General features: G+C 44.6%; 1 protein-coding gene across 19 annotated transcripts in view; it reads right to left on the bottom strand.

Moving 5' to 3' along the window:
• The window catches only part of MYCBP2 (MYC binding protein 2), a 376,578-nt gene that overhangs the window by 303,973 nt on the left and 56,050 nt on the right, over positions 1-16,555 (bottom strand). For all 19 annotated transcript variants that reach the window (XM_075918843.2, XM_075918845.2, XM_075918849.2 and 16 more), the window contains exons 8-11: positions 16,146-16,242; positions 9,921-9,994; positions 4,694-4,832; positions 3,735-3,811 (exon numbers count right to left, since the gene is read on the bottom strand). In XM_075918843.2, coding sequence (XP_075774958.2) covers positions 3,735-3,811; positions 4,694-4,832; positions 9,921-9,994; positions 16,146-16,242 — 387 coding nt within the window. The remainder of the gene's footprint in view (positions 1-3,734; positions 3,812-4,693; positions 4,833-9,920; positions 9,995-16,145; positions 16,243-16,555) is intronic.

Here is a 16,555-nt window from a genome sequence, read left to right as displayed (position 1 = left end):
CACTGCAGATCAGAGACTTCTCCACCTGTAGTTGATTGGGCTGCGCACACGCTGCAGGCATCAAGGTGTTTGTGCCTTAGCACCTTGCATGCATAGCCAAATCCACCTCCCACAGTTTCTTCTCTGTTACTAAATATATTGTATGTACTCCAAGAGTAGTGGAGCACTCATGGGGGCACACATCTCGAAGAACCATCATTACCGCACAACGTAAGTAACTACTACTTCGAGTGATGGCCCCTGTAGGTGCTCCACTGTAGAGGACTACAAAGCAGTGCTCGTTGAAGTACGGTGGGATTCAGTCATGACTCCTACAGAGCTATAAGACCCTAACTGAGATAATAGCATAAGTTTTTTTGCAAGTGTGCTCTAATGTCCAGATATCTGCAGTGGGATACCTTATAAGGAAGCCGTTGAGGTTGCAATGGCTCAAGTGGAATGAGTCCTTAGGTTCATAGGAAGGGGCTTAATCTCAGAGTATAACAGGTAGAGATGCAGGTGGAGATCTAGTTTGAGATCCTTTATGTGGAAACTGCCATTCCCTTTGAACGTTCAGCTATTGATACACAAAATTGATGCAACTTACGAAAAGACCTAGTTCTGTCTAGATAGAAAGCTACCATGCATTATATGTCTAAGGTGTGTAGGGCAGCTTCATATTGGTTTGCATGAGATTTTGGGTAAAAAATTGATAGGTTAACCATCTGATTAATATAAAAGGTAGTGAGCCACCTTTTATAGGTAGAAAGGCTGAGTGTTAATAATCCTAACCCTAGTGAAGACAGTGGAGGGTGCGGTCAGATTGTGAAAGGTGGGGAACATGGTGCTGAAAGTACTGCTATACTTCCCTGATTAAAGGAGTGACATGGCATTGGTTTGGATAGAACTGGGGTGATGCTGCGATCTGCCTTCGGTGTTGTGGCCTACTTAGTCTGGTGCCTGGTCTGACGGCAAAAGCTAGTGGTAGCAGCTTCAGGCCCGGTGCTGACATGCATGCCAAGTTGGTCAGTGGGCAAGGAAGAAGCATGTTGGCAGGACTTCGAGTTGATGCTGATGGAGGGTCATTTTGGCAGTGTCCAGCTTATCCCTTTTGCTTATCCTAGTCGTCAGCACCAACGTAAAGATTTTATGAGTGAAACTCTTCTCGTGAGAGTCCTTAGCTGGAGGAGTACTGGCCTACTTCCTAGAAGATTTGGAAGTCTAGGCTTTATTGTTTGCAGAGCACTGTGAGGGCTCCTGCTGGGGTCACTAGGATGTTTGAAGGGACTTCTCTAGTAGGATCATTTTTAAATGAAGTTCTGGGTCACACATGGCTCTCATTGTAAGACTGATACAATGCAGACACTTAGCGGGAATGAGAGTCCCCCACACAGCGAACACAGACAGAGTATCCATCAGACATGGGCGGGACAAGTGTCACAGTTTTTAAAAACCCAGAAAGTCTGGCACTGTAATGGGTGGCTGATGCGTAACTTGATTTTGATGCTTTTTTCTTTATTGTCTGACTTCCTTTTCTTCCTCAGAAAAGTTTTTCAATGAACAACAGTAATAACAATATACAGGAACTAACCAAGACTAACTAGGCCAAGCTGAAGGTAAGGGCTGAGAGGAAAAAAAAGTTTTTCAATTTTGAAAGGGAAACAAAAATAAAGAATTGAATATTAACCGACTACAATTATAAATGTTTATTTCAATAGAAATGCGAAGAGAGGATGATGTGGAGCTCTGTCTTTAGCCAAGCATGGTAGATAAGAAACTGAAGCGAGGGCTGGGCCGTGCACGTGAGTTGCTAAAGCACAAATATCTAGAGATGCCTACAGTGCGCCACAACCCAAACAACTACTACTGGAAAAATCTCTGATCTGTGATGCCAGGATGACCCACATATACAGCAGAGCACCCACTGGGACATCACTTGAAGAAGAAGAGTGGCCCCAGTGTTCTATCAGAATTTCCTCCACCACTCTCAACATCAGCAGAAAACTGAACTGCTCAAGAAGCAGTTTTTCATGAGACAGGTCCCTGAAGAAGAATGGGGAGGACAGAGGCACATGAAGAGGAACCGGATAGTGTAGCCCTAACCCAGCATCTAGAACCCATCTGTCAGATGTACTGAGCATCTGTCCCCAAAGGGGCAGGGAAATGGAGAGGGCAGAGTAACAACAAGAACAGTGTTCTGCACCAAGCAATCAAAATGGCCAATGAGCAAATGACTGAGGAGAATGTGGTATGACTAAATCCCGGACCTGAATGATTCACTTTGTGAGACCCCTCTCTTTTTCTGGGGTACTTTAGGGAGAATGGCAGAAGATGACACTGTTGCTGATGCTGAACCCCAGAGTGGCATCTCTACTTACATTAGAAAAGGAAAGTTAGACACTGGATGATTATTTTGTAAATATTAGCACTGAATAACCTCTCTAACTTTCCCTTTAACCATGTGTGATTTTTATAAATCCTTTAAACTTACATTCAAGCATTTAAAATATCGATTTACAATTATAGATTGTGCCTCCCTTAACCAAGACTCTCTGGTCTGGCAACATCTGTGGTCCAGCATGGATCACGGATGTTCCTGGACCACAAAAGCCCAGGAACAGAGAGGTCTGGCAGCAGGGCAGGAGTGTGTTAGGGGGCACTGACAACCCACTGGTGGAGTCAGCATAGTCAGGAGGAGGAGGATTTTTCCTGGTCCGGAAAATCCCCTCATTCAGGATCAGTCAGGTCCTGAGGGTGCTGGATCAGTGAGGTCCAACCTGTACTACACAACAGTATAACTAACAGTGCTACTCCTAGTAAAAGCACCTACACTTCATTTTGTGGCCCTTCCCTCTGTAATATAACAATAACTGTAGAACTTCCTTTGAATTCCAGCTAAAGAGCACCCTCAAAACTCATTTAGAGAAGCCAAAAGCTTTAACAATACTAACATCAAAGAGATGGAAAAGTTATTGAATACATTTTAAAGCAAGTCTGTTAAGGCTGATTTTAGTTCAAATTGTAGATCTAAACTGATCTCACAAGTTCCTCAGGACTTCCATTTAAAAATATCAGCCTCTTTAAAAGCTAGTATTCCAAACAAAAAATCCTCACTGATAACTGCTCCTTAAAGTGGCATCACTATGCATTTACTCAGACATACAGCCTCTCTCCAAGTTACGAACGAGTTACGGACCAAACAGTTGGCCGTAACTCGATCTGTTCGTACCTCGGACCCCAATGAGTTACACGCGACCGCGCTGTTCGTAAGCGCAGGTCGCTTTCATAACTCGGGGACCGCCTTTACAACCACTCTATGGGAGCTTTGATTGTAAGTGCAAACGGTCGTAACTCGACCATTCGCAACTCAGGGAGCGGCTGTACTGAGTAAGAAATATATGGGCTTTATTTGTAATTTAGTAATTAATTTTGATAAGACTAAAAAAATGTGGATGAGAGACATTTAGTGAATAAAAGAATAATCCAGTAATATTTGTTATAATTTATTTAGGAGACAGTTATAAAAATTGAACTGCTATATTAACACTACTTAATTTTATTGCCTTGTCTTTGCTCTCTCATTGTAAAAGCAAATACATAAAAACCATAGTGAGTTGCCAAAGTACAATAGCATAACATTATTAGAAGCAGAATTTTTTTTTTATAAGCCAATATAACAAACCTAATTTCTATTACAAGATCTAGTAGCATACTATTTATGCAATTTAATATCAATAATGAAATATTTCTAATACCTTTCCACTAGCAGTTTTCATTAGCGCAAATTCTCTTCCTGCACCAAGAACAGCTGATTCCTCATCAAACCCTGTACCTAAGACACAAGATGTAAATTAGGAATGCAAATTATAGGTGGTTTTAAAGATAAATTTTTTCCTTGAGTATCTTCTCTTCCACTGCTGAAGCAGAAGCAGATTTTGTCATTGAGTTCAGCAACAGTATGATCAGAATATGACAGAAAGTATTTCAGGAAAAACTCCTCCTTTCCCTGTGAAGTAATCCAAGAGATACAAAATTTCAAGTTTACAATTATGCCTCTAATTGTAGAAAAAAAATCAGAGCTACGATAAAGAATATTTTCCATTAACATTTTCACAAAATATATCTGAATATAATTTAATAATCATTTTAAACCAATCCTAAGAGGACAACTATGTTTCACGTTAAATCCTAATGGATTCCAAGTGTAGAGAACTGGATAGATGTTATTTTAAACCATTATCCTTTTCTACACAGAATAAAGTTGACTGTTATAAACTAATATGGATTTGGATTTAAGAACTATGAAAGTCCATGTTTGTAGTCATCAGAATACCTGGGACACCAGAGATACCCAAACAGGAAGGTCCGGGGGCCATGGCCCCATCACTTTTTTAATAGGCTGGGTGGAAAGGCTCAAGCTCATGGTGGGGACTTTGGGCAAAGAGGCAATGCAGGAGCAGGATTGTGGGAAGAAGGGTCAGGATGGAGTGGAGTCTTGGGGAGAATGGATGACATGAGGGGCAGTTCAGGCACCAGTGGCTCCCCCACTTTTAGGAAGCTTCCATGACTCCTCAATGGAGCCATCAGTCTGGAAAGACCACTGCTGCTCCCCTTGTTCAGTTTTATTTATTTATTGTTTGAGTTCTAGCATCAAGTTTACTAGTGGTTTATAGTACAATGTCGGAAAAGAGGACATAACAAAATGAAGCCTTACTGATAATGTGCAAGTCTTTCTCCAGATCAAATAAGGAAATACCACAGGCATGTAAGCACTTCCGAGCAAGTTTAAGCTGCAGTTCTTGTTGCAGTACTGGCTCCGTACTTGTTGCAAATATCCGAACTACAAAGCCATCCTGTAACAAATAAAAGAGCCTTTTAAACCATTAAACAAATACTTTCATTAGTTTCTCTGGCACAAGTCAGTCTGGTTTAATCTCACCCTGAAAAGGGCATGCTGTGCATCTCACGTCATCCTTTAAAAGAAATACATAAGTAACACTGAAAAAAATTGAGGGTTTTTTAAAGGTAGAGAGATGACTAATAACTGGTGAAAGGATATTAAAAAAAAAAAAACTACAATATTTCAGAGGCAAACAAACCTGAAGTGCTAAGCATAAAAACCATACTTTTTCAAACATGACTGCTTCTGCGTCAAATGTATTATAAACAAAATGAAGACACACAAACTATTGTAACTCATAAAACTGACACACTTTGTTTTGATGTTTATTCACTTAGTGATATGATTATTGGAAATTTTATAATAGGATATGGAATTTTTATTTTTTGCATCAGATAAAAGTCACATTGAACAATTTTATTGGCACTTTCATAGTATATGTTTACTAAAAGCGTTTAAGTTGGGGGTGGCCAACACGTGGCTCTCAAGCTGCATGCAGCTCTTTGCTCATAGAAATGCAGCTCTTTAGGGTTACCATACGTCCATTTTTTCCCCAGACATGTCATCATTTGCCCATGTTAAATTGCCAGCTGGACGGCTTTTTTAAAACACAAACAACGTCCGGGATTCAGGGAGGGGGCGGAAGCACCTGCCTTCAAGGGAAAGTTCGATTGTCTTTCAGAGTTGTGTGCCTGGACAGTTCATGGCCGCTCTGAACACATTTCCCAGAGCCTGGAGGAAAAGCGCAGGGCTGCAACGGCAGGTCCAGTGAGATCCAGGGTGTTAAAGAATCTGGGGCTGCCTGGCTCTGGGCTAGGGGTTGGTGCATTGGGTTAGAGCAGAGGGACTGTGGATGCCTGGCTCTGGGGGAAAGGGAAGGCATTGGGTTATAGCAGGGTGGATGGGGGTGCCTTAGGGTTATAGACATATGCAAATAAATATATAATACATGGCTCTTTGCACTACTATCCACAGCTATTTCGGTTCTTAGGCTGTAACTGGTTGACCACCTCTGGTTTAAGAAAACATTTTCTGGTTCTTTTCATAACAGCTATGCAGTAAGTGTTCTTAGCAAAGCCAACAAAATGACCAGAATCTAGTACTTCTCTTGCTACAAATAATTCAACAAGGTCCGATAACAAGACACGTACTTTTAAACTAACATGGAAACTGTAATGCAACTTTTTGAGGTACTTTTCTAACTGTTGTCCAAGGGTATTCTATATCCTGGAATGTCTCTCTTTACAGACTAGTGGATCTCAGTTGGAGAAGCTCAAAGACTGAAGCCACGCCACTTGCCTCATGCAGATGGCAGGGGTCATGGTCTAAGCAGCAGACTCCACTGCATCCAAGTCTCCAAAAAGGTCCAGTTTCTTTTGCCTCTATTTGCCACAGTTGTCCCTGCCCTTTCCTGCTCATTGACTATAGACACCACCAAGAATTTCAGGGCAGGATAGATATAAAAATACCTATACCCACTGGTGGACACTGTCCTCTTGGATATCAGATGGAATGATAATGGGGTTGGTCAGAGGAATTTGATGATTTTCGTCACCCTATCATGTACTGGCAGCTGAGTTCTAGTTGGGGCCACTGCACTCAGGATGTTAAAAAGAGCATCCAAGGATTCCTCCAACTCCTCTGTTGACAACCTCAGGTTTCAGGCAACTCTCTAACACCTCCTGATGAGCTCTGGCATCATCCTGAGGGGACTCCTGGAAGCAGTCCCACAATAGCATTGTAAGATGAGGATACCTGTACTGCAGGAGCTGGCTCTGCTAAGCACTCGTCTCCTAGGTAGGCCATCAGAAGACCGTTCAGTGGGTTGAGGAGACAGGACAGGATACTCCAGCTCCTCTGGACAGGAGACTGTTACTAAAGGCTTTTCCAGCCTCATGGGTGTCTTCTCTCCTTCTTGCATCTGCTGCGAGAAGCCACGGGGTACAGGGAAGCCATGGTACCAGTCATTGTGATCAACGGCTCGAAGTTAGGATGGCGGTCGGTTTCTAGTGGAGTACCCCAAGGTTTGGTTCTAGGACCGGTTTTGTTCAATATCTTTATTAATGACCTGGATGAGGGGATGGAGTGCACCCTCAGCAAGTTTGCAGATGGCACTAAGCTAGAGGGAGAGGTAGATACGGTTGAGGGCAGAGATAGGGTCCAGAGTGACTTAGACAAACTGGAGGATATGGCCACAAGAAATCTGATGAGGTTCAACAAGGACAAGTGCAGAGTCCTGCACTTGGGACGGAAGAATCCCAAGCATTGTTACAGGATGGGGACCAATCAGCTAAGTAGTAGTTCTGCAGAAAAGGACCTGGGGGTTACAGAGGATGAGAAGCTGAATATAAGTCAACAGTGTGCCCTTGTAGCCAAGAAGGCTAATGGCATATTAGGTTGCATTAAGAGGAGCATTGCAAGCAGATCCAGAAATGTCATTATTCCTCTTTATTCTGCTCTGGTGAGGCCACGTCTGGGGTATTGTGTCCAGTTCTGAGCCCCCCACTACAAAAAGGATGTGGACGCATTGGAAAGAGTCCAGCGGAGGGCAACCACAACGATTAGGGGGCTGGAGCATATGACCTATGAGGAGAGGCTGAGGGAGCTGGGTCTGCAGAAGCAAAGAGTGAGGGGGGATTCGAAAGCAGCCTTCAACTTCCTGAAGGGAGGTTCCAAAGAGGAGAGAGGCTGTTCTCAGTAGTGACAGATGGCAGAACAAGGAGCAATGGTCACAAGTTGCGGTGGGAGAGGTCCAGGTTGGATATTAGGAAAAAACTATTTCACTAGGAGAGTGGTGAAGCACTGGAATGGGTTACCTAGGAAAGTAGTGGAGTCTCCATCCCTAGAGGTGTTTAAGTCTCGGCTTGACAAAGCCCTGGTTGGGTTGATTTAATTGGGATTGGTCCTGCTTAGAGCAGGGGGCTAGATTTGATGACCTTCTGAGGTATTTTCCAGCTCTATGATTGGCTCCATGACCAGGGAAAGGTTGGTGGCACTGTTGAGACAGGCAATGCCAAATATAGAGGTGTCTGATGAGCCTGCAAAGCATCCTGGTCAGAAGGGACCCATATTCAGGCAACTAGGACCACCCCTAAATGGACTAAGCATTCCAAGCCCTGCTGCGATCATCACCAAGGATTCCCGAGAATCTGTATGGCAGGGATCCTGGTGAACAGTGGTGGTGGCAATATTCAGCGGATCCATTTCCAAAACACAGTAATCTATACCAAACACTTGACAATCAGTGGCACAACTGAAAAAAGGACCTGAGCAGTACGGGAATGAAGAGCACCAGTGCTGAGGCAAAATTCTTGGTCTGTACACAGGAGACTGGTACCCTTACTTGCATCAATGGTCATCATAACCGTGACTCAGAACAGAGGACGAGATGCTGCGATGTTCCCTGTACTGACATCACAGGGTGGTACGTGCTTCTGGCCTGCATCATCTTGTGCGTGATGCAAACTTCAAGCAGAAAGACTGGTGTCCAGAGTACGGCACCAAGGGCTTTGAGGCCCAGGCAGCACTACATCCATGGCACAGTGGCAATGCACAGGTAAGCACTGGCGTGACACTCCCGGAACAGGCAAGCAAAGCCGCACAGACAGGGATCATGGAAGAGGTCTAACAGCAGGCTCCCCCTTTGTCCTGGGAGCTGCTAATACCGGTGTGGTGGCACCAGCAGGGACAAAATATCCTGTGTGGCTTGTGGGGTGTCCAAGGTTTATGGCATTTCCAGGGGCTGGGCCCCAATGCCACCTTCCCGAGCTGCTAGTGTACCTCTAGGAGGGCTGGCCCACTTGCCAGAAACTGGGCTCGTTGTGCTCCCACTTGGAGAAGAAGAGCCACCCTTCTTGGATCCAGGCTTCATCTCCAGTATAAGGATGTCAAGGACTAGTCGATTACCCGATAAACAAATGCTTATCGGATACTCGAGTGGACTAGTCGCTTCCCCAAGCGAGAGGGGGTACTTCAAAGTGGCAGCACAGCACACAGAGTCTGGGGTACGGGCTCCATGCGGCGCTGCCACTTTGAAACACCATGACAGCATTTCAAAGAGGCACTGACGCACAGCTGATCCCGGGCTCTGTGTGGCGTTGCCCTTTTGAAATGCTGCCGTGGCAGCGCTGCGTGGAACCTGGAGTCAACGGGACTTCCCACTGGCCCCAGGCTGCATATGGAGTTCCAACTTTGAAATGCACAAGAACCCCCGCTGGAGAATGAAGAAGTGCCTATCAACTAGTCAAGTAGTTGAGGGAAATTCCATCGACTACTTGACTAGTAAATTAATTGATATTTAACATCCTTACTCCAGTACCGTCTTTGTTCCTATGGGGGGGCGGAGAACATCCTCTGCTGGGCTTCTCTTTTAAGGAGCCAATGCTGGGGAAGTCAACCTCTGCAGCTCTGAAGATAGGTCCAGACGAATGCTCTGCATCAAAGTGATGGGGCTGTGCGCCAAGCCTGATCATGACCATTCCAATTCCAGGACCAGCAATATCATCATCAACAAGGCTTTAAGCATAATGGCCCACTCTTTCTTGGTGCGTGGCTTAAAGCTTTTGCCAATATAACACTTGTCATTAATATGGGCCTTACGCAGACAGTAAAGGCAATTGGTATGTAGATCATTAATCAGTATAGCCTTCTGGCAGTTCTTAAACCCTGAGGAGCAAGGCATGCCCAATCATGAGGGTAAGTCCTTTCTGGAGATACTAAACTTTAACTACACACTAAACAAATGAAAACTACTATAAAAACTAACCAGGTATGTACAGAAAAGTTCATACGAATAAACAACAATTACACAAGCAGAGCTACCATATTGAAAAGGATGTTTTGCCATAACAGAAGATGAAATAGTATGAAAGCTAAGTTCTTGACAGATTTTCATTTTCTCTAGGTACATGTTTTAGCTTTTATCTAGGTTAATTAAAAAACATCAGTCTTTTTATCTGGATGATATATTCACTTAGTTCGGTGACTTTTTTGTTGGATGAAAAAAAAATACAAATGTCTACTTCATACAAGGAATACTTACATCTCTAGAAGCTGCTATCTGATTAATGTACTCTCCATCAGTGAAAAGGATGTTCTGTCCTTCTGCATGGCAATCTGTGTAGGAAGGAAAAAATTAAGTATTCTGCAATAATTCACAGGAATAAAAGGCATTTTATTCTGCCAAAGCACTATCATTGGTGTTAAGAGTTTCACACACAAGAAGACTGCTCAAGAAGTCCATTTTGGTAGCATACAAACTAGAGTTTTTACATATTCTTCTGTATTAAGATTTTTCTTTCCAACAGATTTTCTTTTCACAGTCTAATAATGTGCACCAAAACTTCAAATCATGCAAGTTTATCTCCTTTTATAATTATTAAATTGCACCGTATCTAGAGCAAAGAGAGTTTCCACAATACTAAATGTTTAGCACAATAGTTATGAACAAGCTTAAAATCTAACATGTCTGTTAGGGTACGTCTACACAACAACGTTAATTCGAACTAACTTAGTTCGAATTAGTTAATTCGAACTAAGCTAATTCGAACTAACGGATCCAGACTAAAAAACTAGTTCGAATTAGCATTTTGCTAATTCGAACTAGCATGTCCACATTAAGTGGACCCTGAACCAGGCTTAAGGATGGCCAGAAGCAGTGCCAGCAGGGCATCAGAGGAGGACTTAGAGCGTGGAGATGCTGTCTCAGGCTAGCCAAGGGCTGTGCTTAAAGGGTCCCGACCCCCACCCCGGACAGACAGTTCTCAGGGGTGCCCCGCTTGTAAAGCAGTCCTGGCTTGGAGTGCCCGGACTACCCACACTGGGCACATCACAGCACTCGGCCATCAGACCGGCTGCACTTGCCGCAGGCTGCCATCTGGGGAGAGGGGGCAATTGGGGGGCTGCAGGAGAGCTTCCACCCCCAGAAGCCCGCAGAGCCAGCCCAGTCCTCCCCATCGGGGGCGCGTACCCCATTCCTCCCTCACCTCCTTCCACTTACCCTTCCCTAGCCCCTCTTCTTGATGTACAAAATAAAGGACAATTGTGTTCAAAAATGGAATCTGTCTTTATTGAACAAAACTGGGGGAGACTGGGAAAAGGAGGTGGGAGAGGGGAAGAGAGAGCCTGGGAGAGGGGAGGGCAACTAAAATGATCAGGTGTTGGGAACAGGTCCCATATGAAGAGAGGCTAAAGAGACTGGGACTTTTCAGCTTAGAAAAGAGGAGACGGAGGGGGGACAGGATAGAGGTCTCTAAAAGCATGAGTGGGGTGGAGAGGGTGCATACAGAAAAGTTCTTCATTAGTTCCCATAAAGAAGGACTAGAGGACACCAAAGGAAAGGAATGGGTAACAGGCTTCAAACTAGTAACAGAAAGTTGTTCTTCACAAAGCAAAGAGTCAACCTGTGGAACTCCTTGCTGCAGGAGGCTGTGAAGGCTACAACTAGAACAGAGTTTAAAGGGAAGTGAGATCAAGTCATGGAGGTTGGGTCCATGGAGTGGTATTAGCCAGGGGGTAGGAGTGGTGTCCCTGCCCAAGGTTTGTGGAAGGGCTGGAGAGGGATGGCACGAGACAAATGGCTTGGTCACGGTCTTCGGTCCATCCCCTCCAGAGTCCCTAGGGTTGGCCGCTGTCGGCAGACAGGCTACTGGGCTAGATGGACCTTTGGTCTGACCCAGGATGGCCATTGTAAGCTCAGGGTCGGGGGGCTCAGTGGACCACCTTGGTTTTCATGCACTCCTGCTCCTGGGTGGCCAGGCTGGCAGCTCTCCTGCCCTAGATGGCCACGTTCCTGTGCCTAGTGCGGAGATCGTGGACGAGGTCCACGATGTCCGCACTAGCCCAGGTGGGTGCCCGCCTCTTGCGGTCCAGGGCAAGCTCCTGGGAGCCACCAGCCTGGTCCCGGGAAGAGGGGGAGGGCTGGGGGGGCATCGGGTGGGTGGCTTGATCCGTGCCAGGTGCAGGGTCTGCTGGCTGGGTGCTGGCAGGCTTGCACCTGGCACGGGCACCGTAGCCAGCCCGTGCCCCTTTAAGGAGTCCGGGACCGGGAGGGGGGCAGATGAGTTTCCCTGGTGTTGGCCAGAGTGGCCACCAGGGAAACCTGGGGAGGGCTAGCCCCCCACTAGTTCGAATTAAGTGGCTACACAGCCCTTTATTCGAACTAGTAAGTTCGAACTAGGCTTAATCCTCGTGGAATGAGGATTACCTAATTCGAACTAAGCGCTCCGTTAGTTCGAATTAAATTCGAACTAACGGAGAGCTAGTGTAGTGCCTATGAAAGTTAGTTCGAACTAACATCCGTTAGTTCGAACTAACTTTGTAGTGTAGACATACCCTTAGGGATATAATCTTGCTATTTTAAGTTAAAGACTTTTTATTGGAGCCAGCAGCTTTAAGGAGAAGGCCACCCAACTAGATTATTTTTATTCAGTATTGCTAATAAACTGATTAATTAATAACTGTTCTATTTAGAATGCTTTTACCCTGCCTCTCTATTTAAAATATTCGAAGTGTCTAAAAAGTTTTTTAAAAATACAATAAATAAATGTATATAAAGTAAAATACAAGACTCCAAAGTGGGGAGAACATAAAACCTGCTAAAACACCGCAAGAGGAGGGACACATTCCTAAACACCAATAAAAGCACAAGTAAAAAGGGTGGCCTGGCCTGGCACTGAAACAATGCCAACGCTGGCGCCAGGCGAATGTCCTGGGGGAGAGAATTCCATAGCCCTGGGGTAAAGGCTGAGAAGGCCTGACACTTCCCATTGTTATACCCTATTTTTATTGGCCTATGTTTTGCCCAATCTTAACTCATTTAAGCTGAATTTTTTTATGCCAAGTGTTTGCCTCAGGCTGTGGTCACCAAGTCACCTTGCTCTTGCTCTCGTACATAAGGAGGCATCTTAGGCTGCAAGTCACACATACTCCTTATAGGTATGCAGTTTTTTGACACAAAACCAGAAAGGGATAGGATTCCAGTGGTTTGATCCATTAAAGTTGCTAGGATTGTGGTAAGATTGCACAGAAGGAACCGACTCTTGGCCCAGAGAATGAAGATGAAGTAGCACTTTTAAGAATCTTGCTACTATGATATCAAAGAATACTCATCTTCCCTAAATGGGAGTTGAAACACACAGATCACGGAGAGATGCGCACTCAGAGTGAGCCAAACACAAGTCCCAACAACTACAATTATAGCAAGTACTCAAAGATGTTCTAGTTAGAAGCCAGCATCAACTGAACTTCAAAGGCCAATGACACTGAAAAATAATATCCATTTTGCTGAATAGGACATTCTGGTAGAGGTCTTTTTATTGTTGAGTAGGACTTGCTGAACAGCCATTAAGCGCTGCTCTTCTTACTCATTTAGCCATGAAGCATCCATGCCATGAGATGCAGGGAGCTGAGGATAGAATCCAAGGTATGGCTGTAACACTAACTAGGTTGGAACAGAGAGGAAGCAGTGGCGGAGGTTAAAGTGATACTGAAAGGAAGTCAGGGGAACCAGCACACCTCAATCTTAGCAGATCAATGAGAAAGAACATGGCTCAACCCACCAGCAGCTTGAGGGTTACCTGTGGGATAATACAGACCATGGCAAAGCCATAGAGAACTGAGTGCCAGCTGAAATGGAAAGCATCTGACAGGGAGCCTGAACTGAGAACCCTTAAAGAACAGAATCGATGACATTTCCTTGCTCTGCCTCACAGCAAACAAGTCAAATGTGTGATGCCCAAAGATGACCCAGAGAAAACCCATCTTCAGAAACCACTTGTGACTCAGGGGAAAAGTCCTGCTTACATGGTCTGTGAGATGATTCCGGGCTCTGAGCAAAAAGCCTGGCTAATGGAGCTGTCCTCAATGCACAACTGTGACAAAATGACTGCCTCTTGGCAGACCATCCAGGAGTATGCTTCCCATTCCTTGGTCACAATACTGTGGTGAAATTGAATGCACGTGAACCACTGAGACCCTTATGAAGTCCAGTAAGGTGAGACACACATTGAAGATGGCCTAAAGCTCCAGCATGTTGATATGCAGAGAGGACTCTTGCTCAAATCACACTTCAAAATTTCAGTGACTACAAGACCCCAGCCAATCAAGAGGGAGTCTGAGAATCTAGTTGCTAGGGGCCAGACAAAGGGAACACTTTGGCAAATGTTCTCTGGAAGTATCCTCCACAGCAAGGAGTCCAGGAACAGCAGAAGAAGACAGACCACAACATGTCCTTGGTTGGGGGGGGGGGGGGGGGGGCGGTGTGAAGGATCAGATGGTAAATCGCCCTGAGCCACATTTGGAGGAAGAAAAGGCATAATCTTGCAAACTGGACCACTTGCATTCAAGCAGATATGCAGCCTGAAAGCACAACTGAACTGTAGGGGAAAGCTGAAATTACAGACTGATTCAATGCCGGTGAATCATCTGATTCTGTCAAAGCATTTGACTCCATCAACCACGAGGCCCTACAACACTTTGGCTGTCCACCAAACAGTCTGTATTATACATCTCTTACATGACAACAAGCAGGCCAATGGCAACTCAACTGAACCAGGTGCTGGAATGGCCTAGGGGATAGGGTGTTAGCCTGGGGAGTGCAAAGTGGTGGGTTTAAGTCCTGTCCACCCTAGGAGCAACCAGACAGCCATCACAGGATATGGGACTCTCTGAAGTTAGGGAGGCAGTGTGGGTTACAAATACCCAAAATTCCTCTCAACACTTCAGGCAGCTAGATTGCAAACTGGGACATAACTGTCCAGTTCACAAAGTTGTGTTTAACCAACAGTGCCTCTGGTTAACAGTTCACATCTGCAAGGAAGATAAGAAATCAATCTACCTGAACACCCAGCCATGCATTTAGAATCCTGACAGGGTCTATCATTCACTAAAATTATGATTAGAGAATCTGAGGTCAGATGGACTAAAATCCCTCAAATCCCTGAACTGCAAAGTATTTCTCTGCTTTTTGTTTCAGCAAGCAGTACGAAAGCAAGCATTCTCCAGAGGACCTTAGCACGCTCAAGTACATCGTTAATAAAAAGAGTGACTCTTCCAAGCACAGATGACCACAAGATATCCACTAACTTGTAGGTGTTCTTGGGCAAGAACTCAGCTTGAATACCCAGGAAAGCAGCTCAGCATTACAAAAGATCCTGGTCTTGAAATCATCCAGTATCAAAAGGGAGGAAGAACCAAGTATCACTGAATCATCCAGAGACAAAGATGAAGTGGTTTACTGTGCAAGAGCCGGATCCTGCTACAGGACTAATAGACCTGAACAGGAGCACTCCACAGATTACACAAAGGGAAGGTTCACCAGTATTTGGACCTATGGCAGCTCAATGGCCACTTCCACACACAAAGATGATGCGACTTCTATGACCAAGCAGAGTACCATGGATTCCACAGAGAAGCTTCAGCCTCTCCATCTTTCCTAAATGGAGACTTGGAGGAGGGAGGCTCAGGGCTGGGGTAGTCCTGGATTAGAGTGGGGACAGTCAGCCCCTTTCACCTACCTGGTGATTCTGTCTCTTTTCTGTGTGGTTTTAAGAGAAGTAATCCCATTCCAGGTACATACCATTTTCCTGGCACAATCAATCCCTTACATTGCTTTAAGTTATGATAAGAGGAAGCTGTACACCAAAGTTGGTAGTCCTAGCTCTTACTGTTTAGGAGGAGTTGTTGAACAAGCAGACAAAAAAATCTCAAATATATAGTACATCAGTGGTGGGTCAGGCAATGGAAAATAAGAAGATCCTGACAGAGGCAGAAACTTCCAATGCTACCTAAGACCTGGCTTTCCTTGGTCCAGACCGTGAGACTCAGGACTCAGCCCCCTCCCTGCGGGGCACAAAGCAGCACTGGTACTCCAGCCACGTGGAGGGAAAGAGAGTTATATCACTGACTGACCAGGCAGTTAACTCAGTGTAACTTACGGCACTCACAGAAGTGGCTTATTCACATCTCTGAGCAACATCATTTATGCCAACATAAGCTAAAGTGTGTACATGGACTTAGACTTGTGCTCTAGAAGGCTCACTACAGCTTATGACTTGTGCTCCAAACTGGTGGAATAGATGTAGAAAAGTCTGGGTGAAACATTATAGCCAACGTTATCCAGAGATCCGTCTTGGAGACTGATCCTTTCTAACCTTAAAATGCATGAATTACTTCTCTGTCAGAGCCCTTATCTTCATCTTCAGGGTTTGTTGTGAAAACTCTCTTTAAAAGTATTTACACCACTCTTGGTAATATTTAGAATTCTTACCTGGCAAAGTGACTGTACCATCTTGTTCCAAGGTTTCAGGATTTATTCTTATGGCTGTCATACTGTGATTGTTCACGTCTCTATATAACAAATAACTCTGGTAAATTAAAAAAACAAAATGCATATTAGAATGAAAGTATAACCTTCATGAACACTTTTAAAGGGATACTGTCAGACTGAAAAATCATTTACTTTCTCTCTTTAGCTGTTTTCAAAATCAAATTTTTCTCATCTTCAGTTTTACACCTTATTCTCTATGCTAATTCTAATACGAACTGAAAGTTGAACACACTCTGGAATTCCTATTCCTTGTGCACCAGCATGGTGACATTGTGCTCATACACTGCTCTGGAAGCCACATGCTCCCTCTCTAGTATTCTCTTTATAAGAATAAGATGCAATCACAACTG

This window comes from Pelodiscus sinensis, chromosome 1, assembly GCF_052426305.1.
Source record: "Pelodiscus sinensis isolate ZL-2025 chromosome 1, ASM5242630v1, whole genome shotgun sequence".
Taxonomy (NCBI): domain Eukaryota; kingdom Metazoa; phylum Chordata; order Testudines; family Trionychidae; genus Pelodiscus; species Pelodiscus sinensis.
The sequence above is the reverse complement of the archived record's forward strand: the minus strand, read 5'-3'. Positions and strand labels throughout refer to the sequence as shown.